The sequence below is a fragment of the Gekko japonicus genome, unplaced genomic scaffold (genome assembly GCF_001447785.1).
Source record: "Gekko japonicus isolate JY-2015 unplaced genomic scaffold, Gekko_japonicus_V1.1 scaffold340, whole genome shotgun sequence".
NCBI lineage: Eukaryota > Metazoa > Chordata > Lepidosauria > Squamata > Gekkonidae > Gekko > Gekko japonicus.
In genome coordinates this window covers 593662-615647 of record NW_015161961.1, presented here as the reverse complement: position 1 = coordinate 615647, position 21986 = coordinate 593662, and the positions used below count along the sequence as shown (strand labels likewise).

Here is a 21986-nt window from a genome sequence, read left to right as displayed (position 1 = left end):
TTACTTGGACACATCCCATTGTAATCTATGGACAGGATGCACTGCTGTGCTGAGTACAAAATGTTCCTGTTAATGGCTGTAGTATATCTGCAAATGGCAACTGATCGGTCTTCCTCCATAGGGAATGTGCACTCATGGGAGATGAGGATGTGAAGTGTAACATACACAACCTCTTTGAAACCCTCCCTACAGGCCAGTGATTAGCTGATTAGCAATTCTTCCATGCATGCTGGTTCTTGAAAAGCGTCATTCAAACCAACCCTCTTTGGCAGTAATTTCTTGCTTGGTAACCTGCCCACACTTTTCTCTTTTGTATTTTTGGGAAGTTCTGTCTCCTGTGTGTTTCTTTGGCGCATTTTCTTGTTGTCAGCAAGCTATTATTCTTTTGGAGAACCTATTTATGCTGAGAAATTCAATCATTCTCAAAGTCCTGAGCAGGGAAAACTGCCTTAAAAATAGTATTTCATATGCAGTTACATTGTCATGCCATAAGTGTTCAATGTATGCTGTATTCTCCAGTTTATCCTTCCAGAACACTGAATCCCCTTGAAATATTTATTGGCATTGGTATGTAGATTATTTCCTTCACGTAGACTGTTTTAGTGTTAGGAAACTGGCACAACCAAAGAACCAGACTGAAAGAGAGTGAGCTTCCATAGCAGTGTTGAGTTTGAAGCCTGGATCCCCCAGATCCTAGGCCAACACTTTAACCACTATGACATGCTGGCATTTTGATACCACTTGTCTGAAATATATTAAATACTCAGTGCATTTTAACGGTCTCTTTTTAAGGATTGCCCTTCTGCTGCTTCATTTAGGTTCTCATATACAGTTTTGGTGGGTGGACCTCCAAGTACAGCTGTACTGTAACTGTAAAACTCCATGGCTTGGAACCAGAGCCTACTAGCAACACTCCTTCAGTACTTCTTGTACTTTAAGAGGGGATTGGATAAATATAAGCTTCAAGAGGGGATTGGATAAACATATGGAGCAGAGTTCCATCAGTGGTTATTAGCCACAAGATATAGATGGAACTGTTGGAATATGCAAGGTCTATCGTGCAAAGATAGAGAAGATGACAAGAACATCCTGCAGGGGCCAGCAGAGGGGACAGCTAGTTAGCATAGTAAGATTAGGGATTTCCTCCAGTTTTCAAATACTCTCCTTCCTGTCTCCTGATTGGCTTAGTTAGGTCTCCCTGAGAGCTATTATTTATTCAATTTATACCCCATCCTATCCCACTAGTCTACCGACTCCCTGCTAGCTATTTAGGCAGTTAGACTTCTTTTTCTCTCTCCTCTTTCTTACAAAGTTTGTTCTCTTCTTAATAAACTGACTTCATTCTTTAAACAGCTTGTGCTCCACTGCATATCTACACTCTGCCAACAGGAACACTATGTCTGGGGCAGTAATGCTCTGTATTCTTGGTACTTGGGGGGCCACAGTGGGAGGGCTTCTGGAGTTCTAGCCCCATTGGTGGACCTCCTGATGACATGTGGGTTTTGGTCACTGTGCGACACAGAGTGTTGGACTGGATAGGCCATTGGCCTGATCCAACATGGCTTATGTTCTTATGTAAAGTCCAATTAAATGGAAAACACCTCCCAGCAGATAATTGGTCTGATTATTCATTATAGCATAGGCATAAATCATGAGTGTTTGTAATAAAGAAGGGACTCTGGAAATAAAAGTCTGCACAGGATAGCAAGGTTGCCCCTGGTAACACAGATGTTGCTATACACTTTATTACTTATGGATCAAAAGTCAGTTGGTACACTTCCTCTGCATAACTGGAAAAACTGACTTTTGTGAATTTGCAATATTGAGGGGTAATGTAAGAAGTGGCTTCTTTGCTTCCAAATTGCTTCTTTGTTCTCCAAATAAAGATCTTCTAAACAGAGGGATCCAAGATTTTCTTACAATTTCTCATGCTTTTCAATTTCTCATGTTTTTTCTGTGTATTTGATCTTCTGTAAGGACACAGTCTAATACTCAGTAGCTCTATCCTATAAGCAAATGATCCCCCCCCTTTTTTGAAAATAACTTTTGTATGATTAATCTTGGAAATTCTGCAAAGGATTCTTATGTTTGTCTCAACCCAAAACTTCAGAAAAATACAGGTGGGGCATGGCAATCTACTTATCCAAAATTTATTACACTAGGGGAATGTTTACATTCTACCCTAGCCATGAGGGAGCTCCTTTCCATTGGGAAACAGCTATGGTTAGATTAAATGACCCATTCATGTGAGCGAGAGCAAATTATATGGGTTTTCCCCTTGGAATCGGCACAAATCAGTGGTGATTTAGTTAGGACATTTGCAGTTGGTACTTAACCTATGGAGTGGGTCATTTCAGTGTTACTCTCTCCCAGCAGCAAGGGTCGTGAAAAAGCGGGCCCCATGTCCTCAACCATGATGGTGGCAAGGTGGACAGGAACCATCACTTGAGAGGCTCTCACTGGAATGATAGTGGACTTGGAATAACAGCTGGAGACTTTGTGCCAGAGCCATGGGGGAGCAGCAGAGAAATGTGGCAGGGCTGCAGCAGTCAGGTGGAGGAAGAAGAAGCAGGTTTTCTTCTAGGTTCTCTATCCCCTGCCCAGCAATGAGTCCTGAAAATCATACTGCCTCTGAATCCAAGAGGGTTCCAGTCCAAGAAGTTTCCAGCCTTGTGTGACAGCATTATTGAGGATCAGAGACCAATTGAAAATCTAAGTGTCAATGTACGTGGCGTATTAACAGCAAACCCCTCTCCCTACAGCTTCTGGACATGTGCATGCAGAACTGTGGCCCGAGCTTCCAGTCTCTGGTTGTGAAGCGGGATTTCTGCAAAGACCGCCTGATAAAACTTCTGAATCCAAGGTTCAACTTGCCTGTTGATATGCAGGAGAAAATCTTGACCTTTATCATGGTGAGCAATTCCTTTTCTCCTTACGATTAAACTAATGTATCAGGGCAGTAAATATTTCATGATAACTATGCTTTGATGCATGGTGTAGGGGTGGGAGCTGGCAGCCAGCTTGCCTTTTGTTCTGTTTCTCTGTTCAGCTATGTGTGGATAGCTCTGAGAACAGGGCTATGGGGAATGGGGCAACTGCAGGCGAGAAGAGGCCTGTTCCTGCTGTTCTTCATAACTTTTTAAAAACCTTTAACATGCCAACAAAGATTGCATGCCTTTGTTCCTTGTGCATGCACATGCAATGACTTGTTTGTGCAGGGGGCTTATCTTGGGATCACAACCCTTTGAACTCATTGCTGTCCCTGACTGGCTTCACATATTGACGGTATTGCCGAAGTGGGAGCAGAAAGCATGCCACACACGTCATGTCCCTCTGTGTGTCTGTCTTTTCCTAAATAAAATGATCATGTCTCTCCTGACAGACTTGTGATAGGGGAACTGCATGTGCAACCCCCCACAGTGCAGAGATACGCAAATTCTATTTCAGGTGGAAATGAAGATGTGAAGGAAGAACAAGAGGCTTGTGCTTTCTGTCCTACCCTCCCAGCGATGCCGTCATTTCCCTTACAATACCATCCCTTTGAACACACATTCAAGGAGGGAATGAGAGGATGGAAGAATTAGACACCCAACCAGGGTCAGGGAAGCACTGACATCTCTGTTTTGTCCTGGGGAAAGTGACCGTGTGATGTGTGACAGGAAGAGGGGGAGCCAGAGTTATGACCTCACTGGTGATAAGGCCAGGACCACAGGCGGCAGACTAGAAGATCTGGGAACAGGAAACACACAATTTTTCCATCACTGTGTGACTGGGTCTCATCAGGCATGTAAAGTGAGAAAGGAGCCATGGCATCCATGTTTTCTGCGCAGCAGGTATTTCCAAAAGACAGCAAAAAAAAAAAAAGCAGCTATAGTATCACTCATGATTTAGTAGGAACACTCTGCACTACGACCCCCCTGAGGGTCCCAACCTTGAAGACCACTGGCCTAGACTGCTCTCCGGTAGGACCTGGTGGCAGCTCCCCTTCCTCACAAACACTTGGAGTCTCTATGGATACCTTCACTGTCGCTCCAAGGTTGTTAAATATAAGCATTTTTGTTTGCATTGTCAGTTTAAAGCATGTTCTTCCCAGATTTTGTGGATTGCTGCATACTACTTGAGCCCCAGTTTTAACATAGATGTGTCTTGGAATACATGTGAACACTTTTGAGGTTAGTGGCAATTCTTCGTGTTAGATCCCATGATCTGCGAATGCAGCCCAAGGGACAGGTCACCCGTGTTATGGTAATTCTTGCCAGCCTCTGCCAGGTATTTAGAGTAAAATTCGTCTTTGGCAACGTTGCGTCCGGTTTTTCAATTGCTTCAGCTTGACCGACACTGAGCTGATTGACACAGCAGATTTTGAAACAGAGAATAAAGTGACTATGGCATACCATAGTTGGAAAAGCCACTCTGGGATCACTTGCAGTTGTTCCCATGGCAGCCAGAAGATGATTGGGGGTCGCCACTAGAAGAGATGTTGGCTCTATTTTAGGGTTGGCTCTATTTTAGGGTTGTGGATAGAAGCAGGGGGCAGTTGGGGAGTGGTTGGGAAGATGAACAGTTGTCCGGTGGCCAAGGAGGAACAGATTCTACCCTCCAGCAGCCCCACGTTGCTTCAGAAGTCAAGGAGGTGGACAAGAGTAGACAAGCCGCAGTGAACAACAGGGAGAACCCTTACCTAAGCCCACTGGAACATTATAAGGAGGGGGAAACTGTGTGAAGTAGCAGCCTTCCCTGGCAGAGCATTTAGACATCTGTGAGACCTGTGTTGTCCATCTCCCGCAGAACGATGGCAGTTGGATGCCAAGTTCTATGTACATCAAGGACTGGGGTGTTACTGTCTGAAGTCCCCAGGGGATACTAGATTTGAGACCGGATTTTTTTTCTCTTCATAATGAGATGGTCTTGTGGAATTGCATCCATGTGATAAGATGACTTGTTAACACATCTTCGAGAATGCTACGTGACTAGCTTTTGTCCAACATTGTGAAAGACATTCTTGACACATATAGGGCAGCATTGGCACGTATGGCTGCTTTCACAAGATTGCCATACATAGTGGCATGAGCTGTACTGGTTTTATAACATGTTAGATCCTAAGTCCTCATGGTCCAGCATCACATTCTTAACAGTTGGATACTTCTAGGTTCTCTTTCCCCTACCCAGCAATGAGTACTGAAAAGCATACTGCCTCTGAATCCAAGAGGGTTCCAGTCCAAGACGTTTCTAGTTTACTGTCATCACAAACAGCAAAATGACACCTCATAGCTAATCCTCCATTAATTTCCTTAATCCTCCATTTAAGTTGTTCAGGGCAATGACCGTCACCACATTTTGTTGGCAATGGATCACAGAAGTTAATATGCACATTTTTTAAAAAAAGTACTTTCTTGATTCTACTACTCATGAACTTTACTGTGTGACCCCCCTCCCCCAAGTTCTAGTATTGGGGGGGGGGAATTCTCTCCACTTTCTGCATACCATTCATAATCTAATAAAGGGGGCATTAAGCAAGTGTGTGTTGGAGGATGTAATGATGGAATGCAGAGGAAAAAGCATGGGCCGGAGGGCAGCTGAGGGGTAACAAGATGGGCTATAGGGTGGGGATGTGGGAAAGGGAAAGTATTGGGGGAAGAAAGGTAAGGTAGCTTGAACCCTTTGTGAGGGGGAAAGTGTGGAGTATAAACATCTTAAGCAAATATACATGCCTGTCATGTCCCCCTTTCATCCCCCTAGTTAAATAGCCCCAAATGCCTTATTCTTTCCATATATGGAAGGCACTTCGACCTGGATTGTTTTGGATGCCCTTTTCTGCACCCTTTCCAGTGGTACAGTATTGATTCGTTTGTAGAAATAACCACAACTGTGCACATTGTTCCGAATGAGGCTGCACCATAGATTTGTACAGGGATACTACCATTTTGTTGTCAGTACCTTTCCTTATAATCCCTAACATAGAATTTGCCTTTTAATCTTTTCACTGAGCTATACATCATCCCTTTCATGAATAATATTGTTAGCAGTCAGCTACCATCCTGCAGATGGGTAGTTGGCATTCACAGGGAAATAAGACCATACACCCTTCAGATAAAATAACTCCAAATATCATCTCATACAAGACACTGTTTGGCCTGAAGGTGACCCTAAATGCCAACCAGGAAACCAGCTTGGGAAAAATATTTGCTAAGTGATTCAAAAAGCTGATTTGCAAAACATTCCTCTCACCCCAAAAAGTAATAACAATGGATTTCTTGAGGAAAACAGCACCTTCTTTTACATAACTTCTTTCATCCCCAAATCTGCTTCCCCTTGACACATTTACCATTGTTAGCATAACATAGCACCTGGAAAGTATTTCCCATTCTGTACATTGAGGGTCATCAAAGCACATTAAGAGCCATATCCTAGCTCCGGGAGAGCTATCTAGTTCTTATCAGTTCTTTGATTTCCCTCCAGGAGAACCATCAACCATTTGTTTCTGTTCCGGGGAACACATCAAGCCATATGTTCTTGGGACAAACCTTTTACATTGTCTTAGGGTACATATTTTCTATAAATACATGCACTCATACCTATAGTCTGTGTTTGCGTTCTCTACTTCAACACACATCAAGTGCTTGTCACTTTTCTCTTCCACGGACCTGAATCTTCAAGACTGGTAAATATAGCCTATCCTAAACACTATTTCCCTGCTACAACCTTTATTTCTTGGTTAGCTCTCGTATGTCTGAATTACTGTGTGTTCTGTATGTGTGTTTATGCTCTTTTATTTTCTAATAAAAACTGTATCTGTTGAACATCTGCCTGGTTTATTGAGAGTTCTCAAGGGAAGGACCCCAATATACAAAAATGAAGATCCCAATTTACCCTCCTCTTGCCAAGCTAAAATTCTCCAATCAATTAATTAAATATTAGACCATTTTGTAACAATATAGGATATCATAAATCAGGCCCTGACAAATTTTCTTGGTCTCTAGGACCCAGCCTAAAAAATTAGGAGCCAGTCTAGTTTTTATCCTTCAGGGTTTTGTATTTTAATGACCAAATTTTCTACTTATTGCTACAACAAAACCTAGTCCTAACCCCATCACAGTGTCTTCTAATTTTATAAAGCTTTTACAAAAGTAGTGTTGTATTCAATATAGGGTTAATTCTGGTTGTCATCATCACTATAACCATATGCTAACCTCTGTCCTTAACCTAATATCCTCTCAATTTCTCATAATTCCATTATTGATTTAAAAAGCTCCATTTAATTGAATACTGAAGCCAGTAGAGAAAACAACTAGTTAAAAAAATGAATGCTTCCATCACTATTGAATGGTGTAAAGTTAAGTTTACATATGAACAGGAATGACAAGAACTTAAAATCGCAGAATCGCTTAGTCCCCCCTGGCCCTAGGGACGCTAAGTTAACAGCGACGAGAACCAGGGCGTTTTCCTTAGCTGCACCAGTATGGTGGAATCAGCTCCCGAACGAAATCCGCACTCTGCGGGATCTCCACTAATTCCGCAGAGTGGTAAAGACTGAGCTATTCCGCCAAGCGTTTAACAGCCCAGATCAAACACTCTAGCACTTTATATGGACGGCCGCCATGTGCAAACTGTAATGCTCTAATTGTAGTTTTATTGTTAATAAGCTATATTGGCTGTTTTATTGATTATTTTTAGATGTACTGCATTAATCTTTACTGGTTTTTAATTGTTGTAAGCCGCCCTGAGCCGCTTCGGCGGGAGGGGGGGATAAAAATCTAATAAATAAATAAAATAGTAAATATGTTTTGTGTTGGATCCAGCCAGCTTTATCACTTAATCTTGGCCAATTCTCTTCCATTCCACATGGCTCTTGTCCATGCAGGTCCTGCGGATTCCAAACATACTTTTACAAGATCATTTCAGCAAACAAAACATAGAATCATATTGTGGTGACTTTTGCACTTTGAAAAATATTAGTTTGAAGCATCCAGTTTTGCTTCTCAGGAGCAGAAGCTCTCCACCCCATCCACCCCACAAAATAAAGAATAAACACTTTTCCTGGAGCAAGGGATATTTAAGCTCTGAGTCTTTTCTGATAGAAACAAATAGGAGTGTCGTGGCACCATAAAGACTAACAGATGTTTATCCTAGCATAGGCTTTTGTTGGCGAAAGCCAGCTTCATCAAATGCATGTAATAGGTCCTGACAGGCAAACATATACATAAGTTATGAAGGGGGGGGAAGTTGTAAGCAGCAGGATCAAGGAACCCTGAAATGCAGGGAATACAGACTAAGATGTAATTATTTAAAATATAGAAATAATCAAGAAAAGTACAAAGATAATTCACAATAGCTGTAATTACTGATAACATAATTGCCCTAGTTTTGTTAACCCTCTTAGCTCTTGCAAATTATTTTTAGTTGTCAAGTATTTGGGCAGAAAACTTCTTCATGTTTGATTGCTGTCTTTTCACAAACAGACTTGGGCCCGAGGATTCCAAGGTGCTGTGGATGTGAGTGAAGTCAAGGAGGTGTACCTGGAGCTTCTCAAGAAAGGAGTCGAGTTTCCAGCCTGTGGAATCCAGAAGGTACGTACTGCATTGGCAGACACTGTTTGGGAACAGGGTATGTTAACTGCAGGACCTACGTGAATACAGAAGGTGTGCTGATTAATTCCAGAATAATGCATGTTTGAAATAATGTTCTCCTTGCTCAGGAAACCAGTCATGCATTCTGCCTTGGAGCACTTAAAATCAGAGAGTGGGAGGCTCTGTTTTGTTAAACAGGAAGTGTAGCACTTGAGACTGCCCACGAGATCTGTAATCTCAGGTGGTTCTTCAGGTTAAGGGAGATTAAGTGTTCAAGTTACCTTGCAGGCTTGGTGAATCTCATCTCAGCCAAAATAAAAAGCAATATTGAACATGTGCAGGCAAAGTGCAAGATATATTTCACAGCTGAAATGGGAAGGGAAACTTAAAACAAATGACATGAGGAGAGTGCCCTAGGGTGCATCCAGTGATAGTATTTAATGCCGAGTCTGTGGGATCTACATCTACTGATTATTTTTAGACATTGTATTGTTTATTTAGCCAGACATCTGTGTCCTTGTGTTATTTATTTACAGAATTTATACCCCACATTTCTTATAAGGGCAACCAAGGCAGCTAACAGATTAAAAACATAAAAAATAAAATCACATCTTAAAGACCATTAAAAAGAAAAAAATCCCACACATCATTAAAACAATTAAACCAAAGCTTTTATACACACACACACATAAAAATTACAATTAAAATCTGGAAGAAGGGATCAGTGAAGGAACACCAAATGAAACAAATAAGTCGTTACCTACTGGCAAAACATAGCAACAGAAGGGTCTCCTTGGACAGAGAACTCTAGAGTTTTGGTGCCATGACTGAGAAGGCCCTTTCCTGGGTTGTCACCCACCTAATCTTAGAAGGCAGGGGCTCCTGAAACAGAGCCTTGGGAGATGACCACAGTGGTTGAGTGGGTTCATATGGGATTAGTCAGTCCTTCAGATACATTTGCCCCAAGTCATATAGGCCTTTAAATGTCAAAACCAGACCCTAGAAACAAATTGGGAGCCTGTGTAGATGGGTAAAGAATGGAGTGATATGATCCATATGTCCCCCTTCAGTCAACATCCTTGCTGCACTGTTCTGCACCAATTGAAGTTTCCAAACACTTTTCAAGGGCAGCTCCACATAGAGTGCATTGCAGTAATTTAATCTAGATGTAACCAGGGTAAGGCGCTACAGTGGCCAGATCTTTTCTGCCAAGGAATGGCTGCAGCTGGCTATCCAGTCAAAACTGGTAAAACGTACTCCTAGCCACCGCTACCACCCTCTCATCCAGTAGCAGGCCTGGGTCCAGGAATACCCCCAAACTACTGGCCTGTTCCTTCAAGAGGAGTGCAACCCCATCCAGGATGGACGAAACCTTAAATCCCAGTCAGACCATCCACTCATCAGTAGAACTTCTGTCTTATTGGGGTTTAGCTTCCAGAAGTTTTAAGTTTCACTGTTGTCAGTCTCAGTGATCCTCGGCCTTTTCAGACCCAAGGTGTTTGAAAGAACCTTAGGTATTAAGGAAGGGGGAGCAATGGGCACTGCTTCTCATGGAGCACTCCAGATAAGACATTTCAGGATGTGACTTTTTTTCAGGAATTGTAGCCCTCCCTGACTTGAAACCGTTGCCTTGATTGCTATATCCCCCCCCCTCCTTCCTGGGTTCTAATTCTCAAAAAGCCTTGCTCTGTATCCCTCCCTGGTTTAAAATAATAACCTTGTAATATACATTTCTAATATGTATTTACAGCCTTTGACTCAGACCTCCACGAAGGCATTATTGTTGCACAGTACCTCCAAGAATGGTTTGACAGGGTCCCTCCCTGCAGGTACAACAATAACACTGATTCCCGAACAGGTACGGTGCTGCAGTTCATTTGAAAAATACAAAAGTATGCATGTGTTGTTGTAACATCTTGGTGGATGGAGGGAGCCAGCCAGTTATTTGCAGTTGAGGGTGAGAGAGGGAGACCACTTTTGTCAAAGTGACACTAGCTGGTGTTGTCCATCCTGGTGGTGGTTGCCATGGTTTCTTCCATCTGTCACAGCAAGCTGCAAAAGTATGTGCATCTCTTTAGATGCTTCTGAGTCCCTGGAATTTTGGATTATATCCATGTGTATGCATGCACGTGTTCAGTTTATCAATACACCGTTGTATTCATAAAATGACTGTCTCATGAGAGAGGCAATCAGGCATTTTCTCTCTCCCCTGGTGGAATTTCAGTTTAGAGAAGAAAGGGCATGAGACTTTTCTTCTCATCATCTGACTGTGAGACATTCCAGAGATGTAATGTTGATGGCTTGAAAAAGGCAGAAGGCAAAATGTAGATTTAAGGGAGACATAAAAGTAATTGTGTTGCTAAAGGATCCTCCTCCATATTGTGGCAGTCTATATACTATTTTTTTTTAATGAATTTCTTTTTTGGTTGTCCCAAGTAAAAAAAAGATGCATTTTAAACATCCAAGACAAGAATGCAAGAGCATCCCTGCTGGATCAGACCAGTGATTCGTCTCGTCTAGCAGGCCAACAAGGTGTCCACAGAAGGCCCATAGGCAGGGTACAGAGGTTGAAGTCACCCCCTGTTGTTGCCCCTCAGCAATGGTATTCAGCAGGTTACTTCCTCTGAACAGGGAGTTTCCATTTAGTCATCATGGCTAATAGCCATTGAGGGAACTATTTTCCTATGAATTTGTCTAATCCTCTTTTTAAAGGCCACTAATTTATGGTCATCACTGCATCCTGTGGCAGTAAATTCCATAAGCTAATTACTCTTTCAGTGAAGAATTACTTCCTTTTGTCTGTCCGAAATCTCCTGCCTTTCACAAAGTATTATGATTTCTAGTATTATGGGACTGGGTGAAAATGTTCTCTCTGTCCATTGTGCCCAAAAAGGGAGGGGTGGGACGAACAATTTATTCTGTACACAACTGGGATAAAAGGTTGAATATTGTCCTGGGATTTACTATTCCAGTACAGCCCAAATAGTTCCACTGGGAGATGGCCTTTATCATAGCAGAAATTCCAGACCTACTTTCATTGTGTGGTCATCAAAAGCAGTATCTAATATTCCTTGGAACATTTTTGGTAAAGGTCGGAGATCAGTGTTTCTCCCACTACAGAGAAACACTTATTCTGGCCCCTGCCCCCAAAAGTTAAAAACTAATTTCAGTTCCATGTTGTCTAAGATTTCCTGGGGCTTGCCAACACCCCACAAGATTCTTTGTCACAATACAATCACCCACCTACCCTGCTGCACCGTGGTTTCCAGCAGGACCCCCCCCCCAAAAAAAAAAGTCTGAGCAGATAGGATCTAAGCTTAAGTATAAACCCTACCCGTAGCTGGATCGATAACTAAGGTGAACTTAAGGCCCAAGATGGTTTGATTTTTTAAAGTGACCCAGAAAAAAGTTAATTCAGAAAAAATATGCAGAACTGTGGTAAATATTAACACTCAACAGGAGTTGTGGAATGTTAGGCTTCAAAGTATACATGTCTCAGGAATACTTTCTCTCATGTAGGTTTATAATATATCAGGACAATACACAGCTGCAAGGAAATTGCACTCTAGACCCAGCAAATTCTGCTGGCATCCTGTAACACCTCATTACTCTCAGTTCCCTGGGCAAGGAAACTTATCCAAAGATCTCATATCTCCTCAGTTCTTTAATTCACACTCTTGTTAGACTAACCCTTCTGTCTCAATTAGGAGTGTGCAAAAAATCGGTATTTTTTGGGTTCAGGTATATTGAATCTGGAAAATATAAGTATTTTTCTATATTCCTGAATCCCAATATCAGTATGGCATTGGGATTCGGGAATTTTTTGGAAAATCCAAAATTTTTTGGCTCCATTTATACCCGATGGGTATCATGGAGAATCGATCACTCACCGAGTCACGGCATAGCAGCGGGGCTTGAAGGAGTAGGCATTTAAATAGACCATGGTCTCTTTAAATGCTTACTGCCTTCTCCAAGCACCGCAGCAGCGTGACTCAGCAAGTGAACTCAGACGGTATATGCCTTCTGAGTTCACTTGCTGAATTGTGTCACAGCAAAGGGGCTTGGAGGAGAAGACATTTAAAGAGACTGCAATCTCTTTAATTGCCTTCTTGGTATAGCTGAATGCACCCAAATAAAAGCTGAAAAATAGCCTTTTTGGGGGGTCAGCTATACCAGTAGCTGAATACAGATCTCTGATCTGCATTCAGCTTAAAAATATCCAAAAAATACTGGGAAGGGATACACTTACTGTGCACTGCTTGTCACAGACCTCCTCGCCCTTTAAGTCACCTAACAATTTTATTTATTTATTTATTTATTTATTTTACTTCTATCCCGCCCTCCCTGCCGTAGCAGGCTCAGGGCAGCTCACATCATTATTACAGGTGAGACAATCTCTCAGGTATAATTAGAATAAATTAAGTATGAAATAATACATAAAGTGCTAGCAATAACATATACCATGGCGGGAGTCCACAGTTAGCGCATGGTCTGGGTCATATCAGCGAGGCACAGGTTATTCAGTGATGGTAATGATATTATGATGTTGTTAATATTAGTGGTATTGGTGGTGTTGGGGCCAGGGCCTCAGATGGTTGCGGGTAGCATTCCTTTCTGTGCCTATTAAGAATTTTCATATTAATTAACTTGAATGATTTTTAATGGACTTGTTCGTTTATTAAAAACTTTGGGTTGATTCACACATACATGTGTGTATATCAGTACATTGTACTTTAGCACCTAATACTTGCGGCTGAATGTGTGAACTCTCTGCACTGAAAAGAATGTTGTTTTTTTAACTAATAAAACTATTTATACCCTGCCTTTCCCATAGATCAAGGTGGTTTACAACTTCAAATAAAAAAATACAATATAACTCTCCCCCAAAACGTTGGTGACAGTCACGCCTCCCCCATTACTACATAACCTGTACAGAGAGATATACACAGGCCCAGCAATCTCACAGAAGATTACATGCATTTAGTACTTTAGTTAACTGATGAAGTCTTCTTTGTTCTGCACCCAGTACCCTCATTGATTGGAGTGCTGTAGGGGGAGCAAGATTGTTTTTAGGAAAAGGGAGTTAAATTTAGTCTTTGGGAATCTTACAGCAGGGCCTTAGCTGCCCCTCTTAAATAACTCTGAAAAAACAACAAACGAGACTATCTTGGTGTCAATCTTAGTGGGTCATCCCCTTATTTTGTATTGTATTTTACTCTTTTGGACAGATTGGGAAGCTGTACAGTGAACTGGATATGGCAAAAATGAACGCGAGGGTCATGTCGGCAATACTGAAGGAAAATGTCCCTGGATCAGAGAATCCAGACGATATGGAACTTCTACAGGTACAGCATCCTTTTGGTGTCGCCATTGAATTGAAAACAGAGTGCATAGAATATGGAACCTGAACTGTCAATAGAACTGCATCATTGAAGTGTTATATATTTCAGCAATCAAATATCAATACCAAATGCAAGTTTTTACAAATGTAGGTACAGATTTGTCATGGGATAGCCAAGGTGATATTCAAACAAACAGCACTTTTAAAGGCCTTGTGTCACTGCTGAGTCCATCAAGCAAGGAGAGAGGTCATAATGAGGAAGAACAAACTCTCCTTTGTTGAGTGAATTCTGGTGATGGCCTAAAGGAAATAGGAAGAGGAAAGAGGGAAAGGAGCAAGCCTGGGAGTGGCTTGCTTAAAGGGTGTTCAAGAGAAAATCTTGACTAAGGAGAAGGCAGATTGGAAGCCTTGATGAGTGGGTAGATGCACTCCTCCTTCGCCAAAGGCCAGAGTTCTCAAAAATGTGATGCAGATCTTCCTGATGGACCAATCCCGTCACTGTCTCCTCCCAGTGCCATTTTTTGTAGTAGATGGTGATGTCGTAAAGTAGAGAGGTAAATCATTATTTTAAAATCAGAATAAGGGCTGGTTTCCTCATTCCTTTATGATGTGGCTACTTTTTAAAATACAAAACAAAACTAAGATCTACTTCATTTTATTTTTGTAAGCATTCCCAACATGAATTCACACACACACACCCTTTCCAATCCCCTTTGACACTTCTTAATGGAATGGTTTTTGCTGTGTCAGTTGTGTGGAGACAATGGTTGTGCTCTCATGTAATAAGATCTGGTATTTGAAGTTGCAGTCCGATGAAATAAATCACCTTCTGTAACAGATGGATGAAAATCAGCTCATAAACGAGGACCCACACCAAAAAGTAACGTGAGGGTAGAACCTGAAGAAAATGTGCTTTGTGAGCTGTGAAACTCAACTTCATTTAAATTAACTAATTATGCTGAGTTTAAGGATGCATCTGAAATTCTCCTCAACTGAATTCCTCCCTGGAGTCTATATTCTGAATTACCTGGTCATGTTTCTGAAGTGAAACCAATGCATTAGGAATTCTCCTTTGTTCTGTTTTTTTATTTCTGAATTTTGTAGAATGTCAGGCATGCCTATTTTGCTTTAGCTCTTTCATTGTATATGTAAATACTGCAAAAAAAAACCCTTGATGTGATGGTATTACAAGTTGTAATAGAGTTCTTTTATTTATTTTGTTATTTGTCTACTTTTTTTATACTACACTTTTCTCACCAAGGGGGACCCAAAGTGGGCTACTTACAACATTCTCCCGTTTTCCATTTTATCTTCACAACAACCCAGTGAGGTAGGTTAGGCTGAGAGTCTTCGACTTTCACAAGGTCACCCAGCAAACTTCCATGGAAGAGTGAGGATTCATACCTGGATCTCCCAAGCCCTAGTCTGACACTCTGTTACACCACACTGGCTCTTCTTTAGTTTGGTGATTTATCAGTGTACACACACAAGCATGTCCATATTAGTAGAACTCTCTAAGAAAGTTTGGTAACACATGACAATATGATTTCTTCAACTGGTCTTCTGCAGCGTTTGATCAGTGAAAACACATGGGTTGGTAACATGGAATGAAGAATGAGGGTAAAGTGAAGGAGCTGAATGAAGAGTTTTGCAAATTTGCATATCCTGTTCTGAAAGTATTTTTTTTTTAAAGCATAGTTAATTGTGGAGGCATGGTGGGGAGAAGTGGACTGGAGCACACAGGAAACTTTCAGAAAAATAGAAGCAACAGAATGGATGCTGGATCATCCCTAGCAGTGAGCTAGTAGGCATTTCTCTTCTCTGTACATTAGAATTCGTCTTTAGTCTGGCCAAGATCCAGGGGGCCTGTAATTAGTTTAAAGTAGCTTCCCGGTGCCTGCACTGTTGACTGGAATTGATTGAGCATGACTCATTGCAATCGGTGGTTTTGTGTATTACTGACTTAATGCTCTGAGAAGATAAATGGACTGATTATATCGTTCTAAGCCTAGTTACCAAATCCATCAAAGTATCTGGGACTAATGTCCACGTAAATGTGCTTGGAATCAGAGTGAGCTTTGTTTCTGGAAAGTAGTATGAGCGGGGTTTTTTGCTTTTGGGAGGTCAAGTACGGTTAAGAGTCTGTGTGTTGTTTTTACATATAAAGTGCAGGAAATATCTGAAGTGATGAATGAAATGCCTGAAATGTAGTGGATGCTAATAGTCCCAAATTAATTAGAATGTCAGAAAACTATATATATTTTCCCCATTTATATGTATCTACCCCCCCCCATTTTGAGAGCTGGCAAGGCATAGTAGATAGTGTTGGACTGAGGAACTTGGAAGATCTAAGTTCGAATTCCCACTTCTGCCATGGAAGCTCATTGAGTAACCATCACAAACTCTAAACATGACCTACCTCACAGGGTTGTTGTTTCAAAAGAATGCAGGAGGGAAGAACAGTGTTCTAAGCTGCTTTGAGTCCCGGCTGGGGAGAAGAGTGGGATATAAATGAATGCAAAATGTGTGGTGTGTGTTTCAAAGTGAGGGATTCTTGCCTAAGCTCCAAGTGGCTAAAACTACAGCTCCGTTGGTTGTTCCCACATAGTCCAGTTAGAGAGAGTGTTGTTGAGTAAGGATAAACACTTTAATTGGCATGTAGCACAGACCTTTCCCAGAGCTTCTCTAAGGTTCAGGCCTGAGGTGATTTGAATATTATTATCCAGCCCTGGGGCGGCACTATCAGATGTTCCCAGGGCCGCCGCCGCCACCAACACTAGATTAATTCATGGAGGAGAGAAACTATAGGTTGGATCCTATAGTAATGCAATTTGTGGAAGTGGATTTTGCCCCTTCCCCACTGCAATCCCCAATTCCCCCCACCCCACCGCAAACCGCTGCTTGTGAGATTTGGTACGTGCTCGGGGGACAGCGTGAGATGAGGCAACCAGAAGGGGGAATTGACAGGAATCATGGTCTCGTCTCTTGTGCAAACTTTTTCCATGACTCATGGGAAAGTTGTGTTTGTATGAAGGGGGTGAAATCACTCCTTCCTGCTTCTTCCATCAACGGTTCTGATGGCAAAAGAGGCGGGAAGTGTATTCTTGCCCCTTCCTCCTCTTTGTGGCCTGCTGACTTGCATGGCTATTACTCCAGGCAGCTCCTGTAATCCTGGGAACCAGCTTTACTAGGGTCAGAAATGGCTGCTAGAGGGATGGGCAAGTGGAGAAGACTAGCGACCATCCACGTATTTCATGACTGATCACTGGATCCAATCCTATGTCTGTATAAATCTCGGCAGTGGCTTCAGTGATGCCGGTATCCTCTGCCGCTTTTCCAGGCTGCTCCCTTATATGTTTGCATCTTTTGTTTGCACTGTCATTTCACCTCCGAAAAAGAAATTCAAGCAGCATTTGCTCCCTTTTGGAACTGCTTCTGCTATTAATGCTCCCAGTCCCTCTAAAAGTGACGCTTCTGAATGTGAACTTACTGCCAAAGCCAAATTCAGACATAGTTTTGTTTCCCGAGACAGTACAATCAGAATGCCAGGGATGCATCTCTGCTATTGTTCCATAAACAAGCATCCTCTGTATGAATAATTTGCATGGATTTTGGGGGGAGGACCAGTGGGAGGACTAAAACTAAAGGTAATTGAGGTGGGGCTTGTGGATTTCATTGATGACCCACCCACGTTTCCCACTGCACAATTCAAGCATTGCTTCCATATCTGTTGCTTTTGCAAGTCAAATACCAGTGGAAAATATCTCGGCTTTTGTCCCTTGGCAGAAGCTCTATAAGACGTGTCGAGTAATGCAAGAGAGGATCATGGAACTGCTAGCAACAGTGCAGAATGAAGATGTGATAACTGAATTAATACAAGTGAATGAAAATCTGAATAACGTCCTGTTGGGACATGAAAGGTAAAGCTGTTCTATACATGCTCTTATCTGTTGTCTCCATAGCCACCAAAGTTTGCCAGTGTGTTGTTATTACTGAACTGACTAAGGTCGGCTCTGGGTGTTGTTTGGCCTTTGGGGAGCGAGTGTTGATGGGCCCTTAATCACATGCGCTTCATCCCCTGCCCACCCTTACTGTGAGGAGAAACAAAATGACAGAGTCAGGTGATTGTGTGGTTATTTGAATGTGAAATCTGATCCTGACCACAGTAGACCAAACCTTCTTCAAAGAGCACAGAATCTCTCATTGAGTTCCTGGATTTCCCCCTGCTCTGATATCATAGGAAGAGCCATGGGGAGGGAGCAGGTAAGCCCTGTCATGCTCCTGATCTCTCCCAGGGACAGACCCAGGAGACAGGTTCCAAATGTCTTCATGTTCTACACCTCTGATATGATTTTCTGCACGTGAGACAGCAGGAGGTCTTGGCAGATGTTAGAGTCCTCCTCGTGGCTATAGACTCTTCTCTATGGGTCAGATTTCGGCATGTCTCAAGAAGCAGACAATGCTTTTCCACCAGAGCTCTGCTGTGTTTAGATTCCTTGAAACAGGCAAGTGTAGAAACCATTTCCCCTCCATTGCTAGTTTACGAAAGAACTGAGAGCATAATGTACTTGCAAAGTATTTTCAAAGACTGAGAGGTTTTAAACTGTCTCTTGCCTTGCCATTATGTCGATGTGACAGGCATCATGTATCCAGATGCCCTTTCTCACCAACCAAAGTTGGAGGAAAAGTTCTAAGAGTAGCTCAGTTACCTTACATGGAAGATAGGAACATGCCTTTACATATTGTAGAAGTGTTAAAATTATGCTTTGACCCTGCTGCATTTTGGCATTTCAAAGATCCAGGTGGCTGCTTGTAGTTTCTAGAGATGATTTCTGCGGTATAATGATAAAAAACGATACAATTCCTACAGATAGAGCTTGCACTCAGAATTCAAATTCTGAAATGAGATTGGAGCAATTGCCTGGATTCAGATGGTGTCAGAATTGGTTACAGCATGACAGTTTTAAGCTGTGTGTCATGAATTTGGCGACTCATTCCTAAAAATGTTTGCAAGCCTGTTTCTGTTAGTCACCACTTCTGAACCTATGAGCAGATCAACTGTCATTTCTTAAATGCAGCGCCAATTGGGTGCAGGGTTCTTTTTGTAGAAAAAGCCCAGCAGGAACTCATTAGCATAATAGGCCACACCCAACAGCAGGGACTCATTAGCATATTGGGCCACACCCCTGACAGCATAGCACATTAGGCCGCACCCCCATGTTACCAGAAGTGTAGTCATCCAGCCACACCCACCTTTTGCTTGTTATTCTGTTTACCTTGTTTGTTGTCAAAACCCAGGGCTTTTTTGTAGCAGGAACTCCTTCGCATGTTAGGCCACACACCCCTAATGTAGCCAATCCTAATGAGTTCCTGCTGTTGGGTGTGGCCTATTCTGTTAATGAGTTCCTGCTGGGCGTGGCCAACTTGGGAGCATTCTGAAATGAGATTGGAGCAATTGCCTGCTGCATTTTGGCATGTCAAAGATCCAGGTGGCTGCTAGTTTCAACTGTCATTTCTTAAATGCATCACCAATTGGGTGTAGTGGTTAGGAGCGCAGACTCTAATCTGGGAGAACTGGATTTGATTCCCCACTCCTCCACATACAGCTGTTGGTGTGACCTTGGGTCAGTCACAAGTTCTCTCAGAGTTGTTCTTTCAAGACCAGTTCTCTCAGAGCTCTCTCAGCCCCACCTACCTCACAGGGTGTCTGTTGTGGGGAGGGGAAGGGAAAGGAGATTATAAGGCGCTCTGAGACGCTAAGTGAAGGGCAGGGTATAAATTCAATTTCTTCTTCTTCTTCTTCATGGGGTGGGCCACAGCTATTGAGATGGTGAGCAAATTCTGTTTTGCTTGAAAAGAACTACAACTCAGAATGCCTAAGAATCCATGCAATTGCTCCAATTTCATTTCAGAAGAACTCCATCTTCCTGTGCTGCTTCTTTTCTGTTATAGTCATTTAAGGCTGCCAGCCTCCAGGTGGGCTTGGAGATCTCCAGGATTTACAACTGACCTCCAGGCTACAGAGATCAGTTCCCCTGTAGAAAATGGTTGCTTTGGTGGGGGGACTCCATGGAATTACACCTTACTGAGGTCCTTCCCCTCCCCAAATCACCACCCTGTGTCTACCAGAATTGGGCCTCCAGATCTCCTGATTCCCCTCCAGGAGTAACATAACCCCTTCCTGTCTTTCTATACATGTTTGTCATGGCTCTCCTGCAAGGAGCTCAGAGTAGCACGCATGGTTCTCTCTCCTCCTCTCCCCCATTTTGTTTAAACAGCAAGCTTGTGGGTTACGTTAAACTAAAAGAGACCAATTGGCCCAGAGTTACCCAATGAGCTACTTAGCTCAGTGTAGAGATGTAAAATTTCCGGAAATTTTCAAGCTCGGAAAAAACCCCAGTTTTTTTCCTGTTTTTTTCCGGGGGAAAATGGAAATTTTCGGAAAAAATGGGGAAAAAATGCTACATTAGCATTTCTTTTGTCTTTTCTAGATTTAAAGGCATTCTGTTACTTTAGGAACATAAAATATGACTATGGACATTTTTACTTGGCATGAAATTATCATAACTAGCATATTAAAAATATAGTGTATCCAAACAATTATTACAAACAGAATACCCATCCACATGCAAAAACAAAACTGAAACTTTTTTATTTTGTTCTGACAATCGCACCTCCTAAAGGAAGAAATGCATCTTGTTCTTGCATTGGAGAGTTCAGTTTGTAACCTAGGACTTGCTTGTCCTCAGTGCACAGAAATTAGATCAATCTGATACCATATATATATATATATATTATAAATGATTTGGAAAATATTTGAATACCTTGTCTTAAAATATTTTATTCATCATGTTAAAATAAAACATTCCATAATCAATTTTTTCTTTTCTTTTCTTTTTTTCCGTTTTTCCAATTTTTCGGAAAAAAACAAAAAGGCTTCAGGAAAAAAATGGGTTTTTTTCCAAATTTTTCCGGTTTTATTCTGGGCCTTCACACCTCTAGCTCACTGGGAGTTTGAACCTGACACTGTAAACATTATACAGCATTGCCTCTGCGCTGTATGTATTTAAATTGTTACATCCCATGCTTTCAACCTTTCCAGGTTCATGAAGCAGCTCATATATTAAAAAAGAAAAAAATACCTTAAACTGGTCAGCCAACAGGTAGAATTCTGTCCTCTTTAAGATCATTGCTTGTATTTCATTTGGGGGAGAGGAGTTGTTGCTAGTCTTCGAAAAAGTTATTTTAACCTAGTCGCAGGAACAGATACCTATTATTTCACAATCCACACAAGACAGGGACTCCATTGTTGCATTGGTATTTCCTACACTTTGTTTCCTTGTTCTAACATCCATGGCTTGTCTTTTCTCATGCCGTGCCCCAGATTATGTCATGTTAAAGCTACAGAAACTATTATCTGGGATCTGTGACTGGACAGAGATCCCAATCAACCCAGCAGGGGTACTATAAAAAGCCCTACTCTGTGTTGTCACTCATCTTTTTAAAAGGTTCAAATGTAATAGTACTGATTATTTGTACTAAAGTACCTAAAGTTATCTTTATCCATCTTTTTTCTCTACCCTTTAGTATCTTTGAGAAAGAGGGTGGAAAGAGTTACGCTTAGTTTGTTCATCATAGCTATACGACTGGCTTTATTATTTTTGTACAGGTTCTCTAGAAACAGAGTCCGCTTCCTGGAGAATCAAAGGATTCAAAATGAACGCACAGCAGTGAGTAAATAACAGTCATTCCTGCAGAACCAGAACAGCTTTCTCTTGTCCAGACAAACTTCCTTAAATCTCAGCTACGCTCTTTGGTTTGTTGATTCATTTATACATTGTTATGTTCTGTGGCTCCCAAGTCTATACATGTTTACTGAAAGTAAATCCCATTGAGATCAATGTTGCATACTCTCAAGTAAGTATGCATAAGGTTATAGTCGCCTTGATTCATTATATAATATTCAAAGAGGAAGTGTCATTATTTCTTCAACCTTAAAAGTACCCAAACATGTTGGAGGGAAGAGATTCAAGCACAGTTCTATAACTTAATAGATCTACTTCTGAACCTTGTTAAAA

At 41.7% G+C, this 21986-nt stretch overlaps 1 protein-coding gene across 1 annotated transcript in view; it reads left to right on the top strand.

The window, feature by feature from the left end:
• The window catches only part of TOM1L1 (target of myb1 like 1 membrane trafficking protein), a 68485-nt gene that overhangs the window by 37287 nt on the left and 9212 nt on the right, over positions 1 to 21986 (top strand). The window contains exons 4-9 of the mRNA XM_015429542.1: positions 2763 to 2912; positions 8460 to 8567; positions 10318 to 10425; positions 13796 to 13912; positions 17695 to 17828; positions 21578 to 21638. Of these exons, the coding sequence (XP_015285028.1) occupies positions 2763 to 2912; positions 8460 to 8567; positions 10318 to 10425; positions 13796 to 13912; positions 17695 to 17828; positions 21578 to 21638 (678 nt within the window). The remainder of the gene's footprint in view (positions 1 to 2762; positions 2913 to 8459; positions 8568 to 10317; positions 10426 to 13795; positions 13913 to 17694; positions 17829 to 21577; positions 21639 to 21986) is intronic.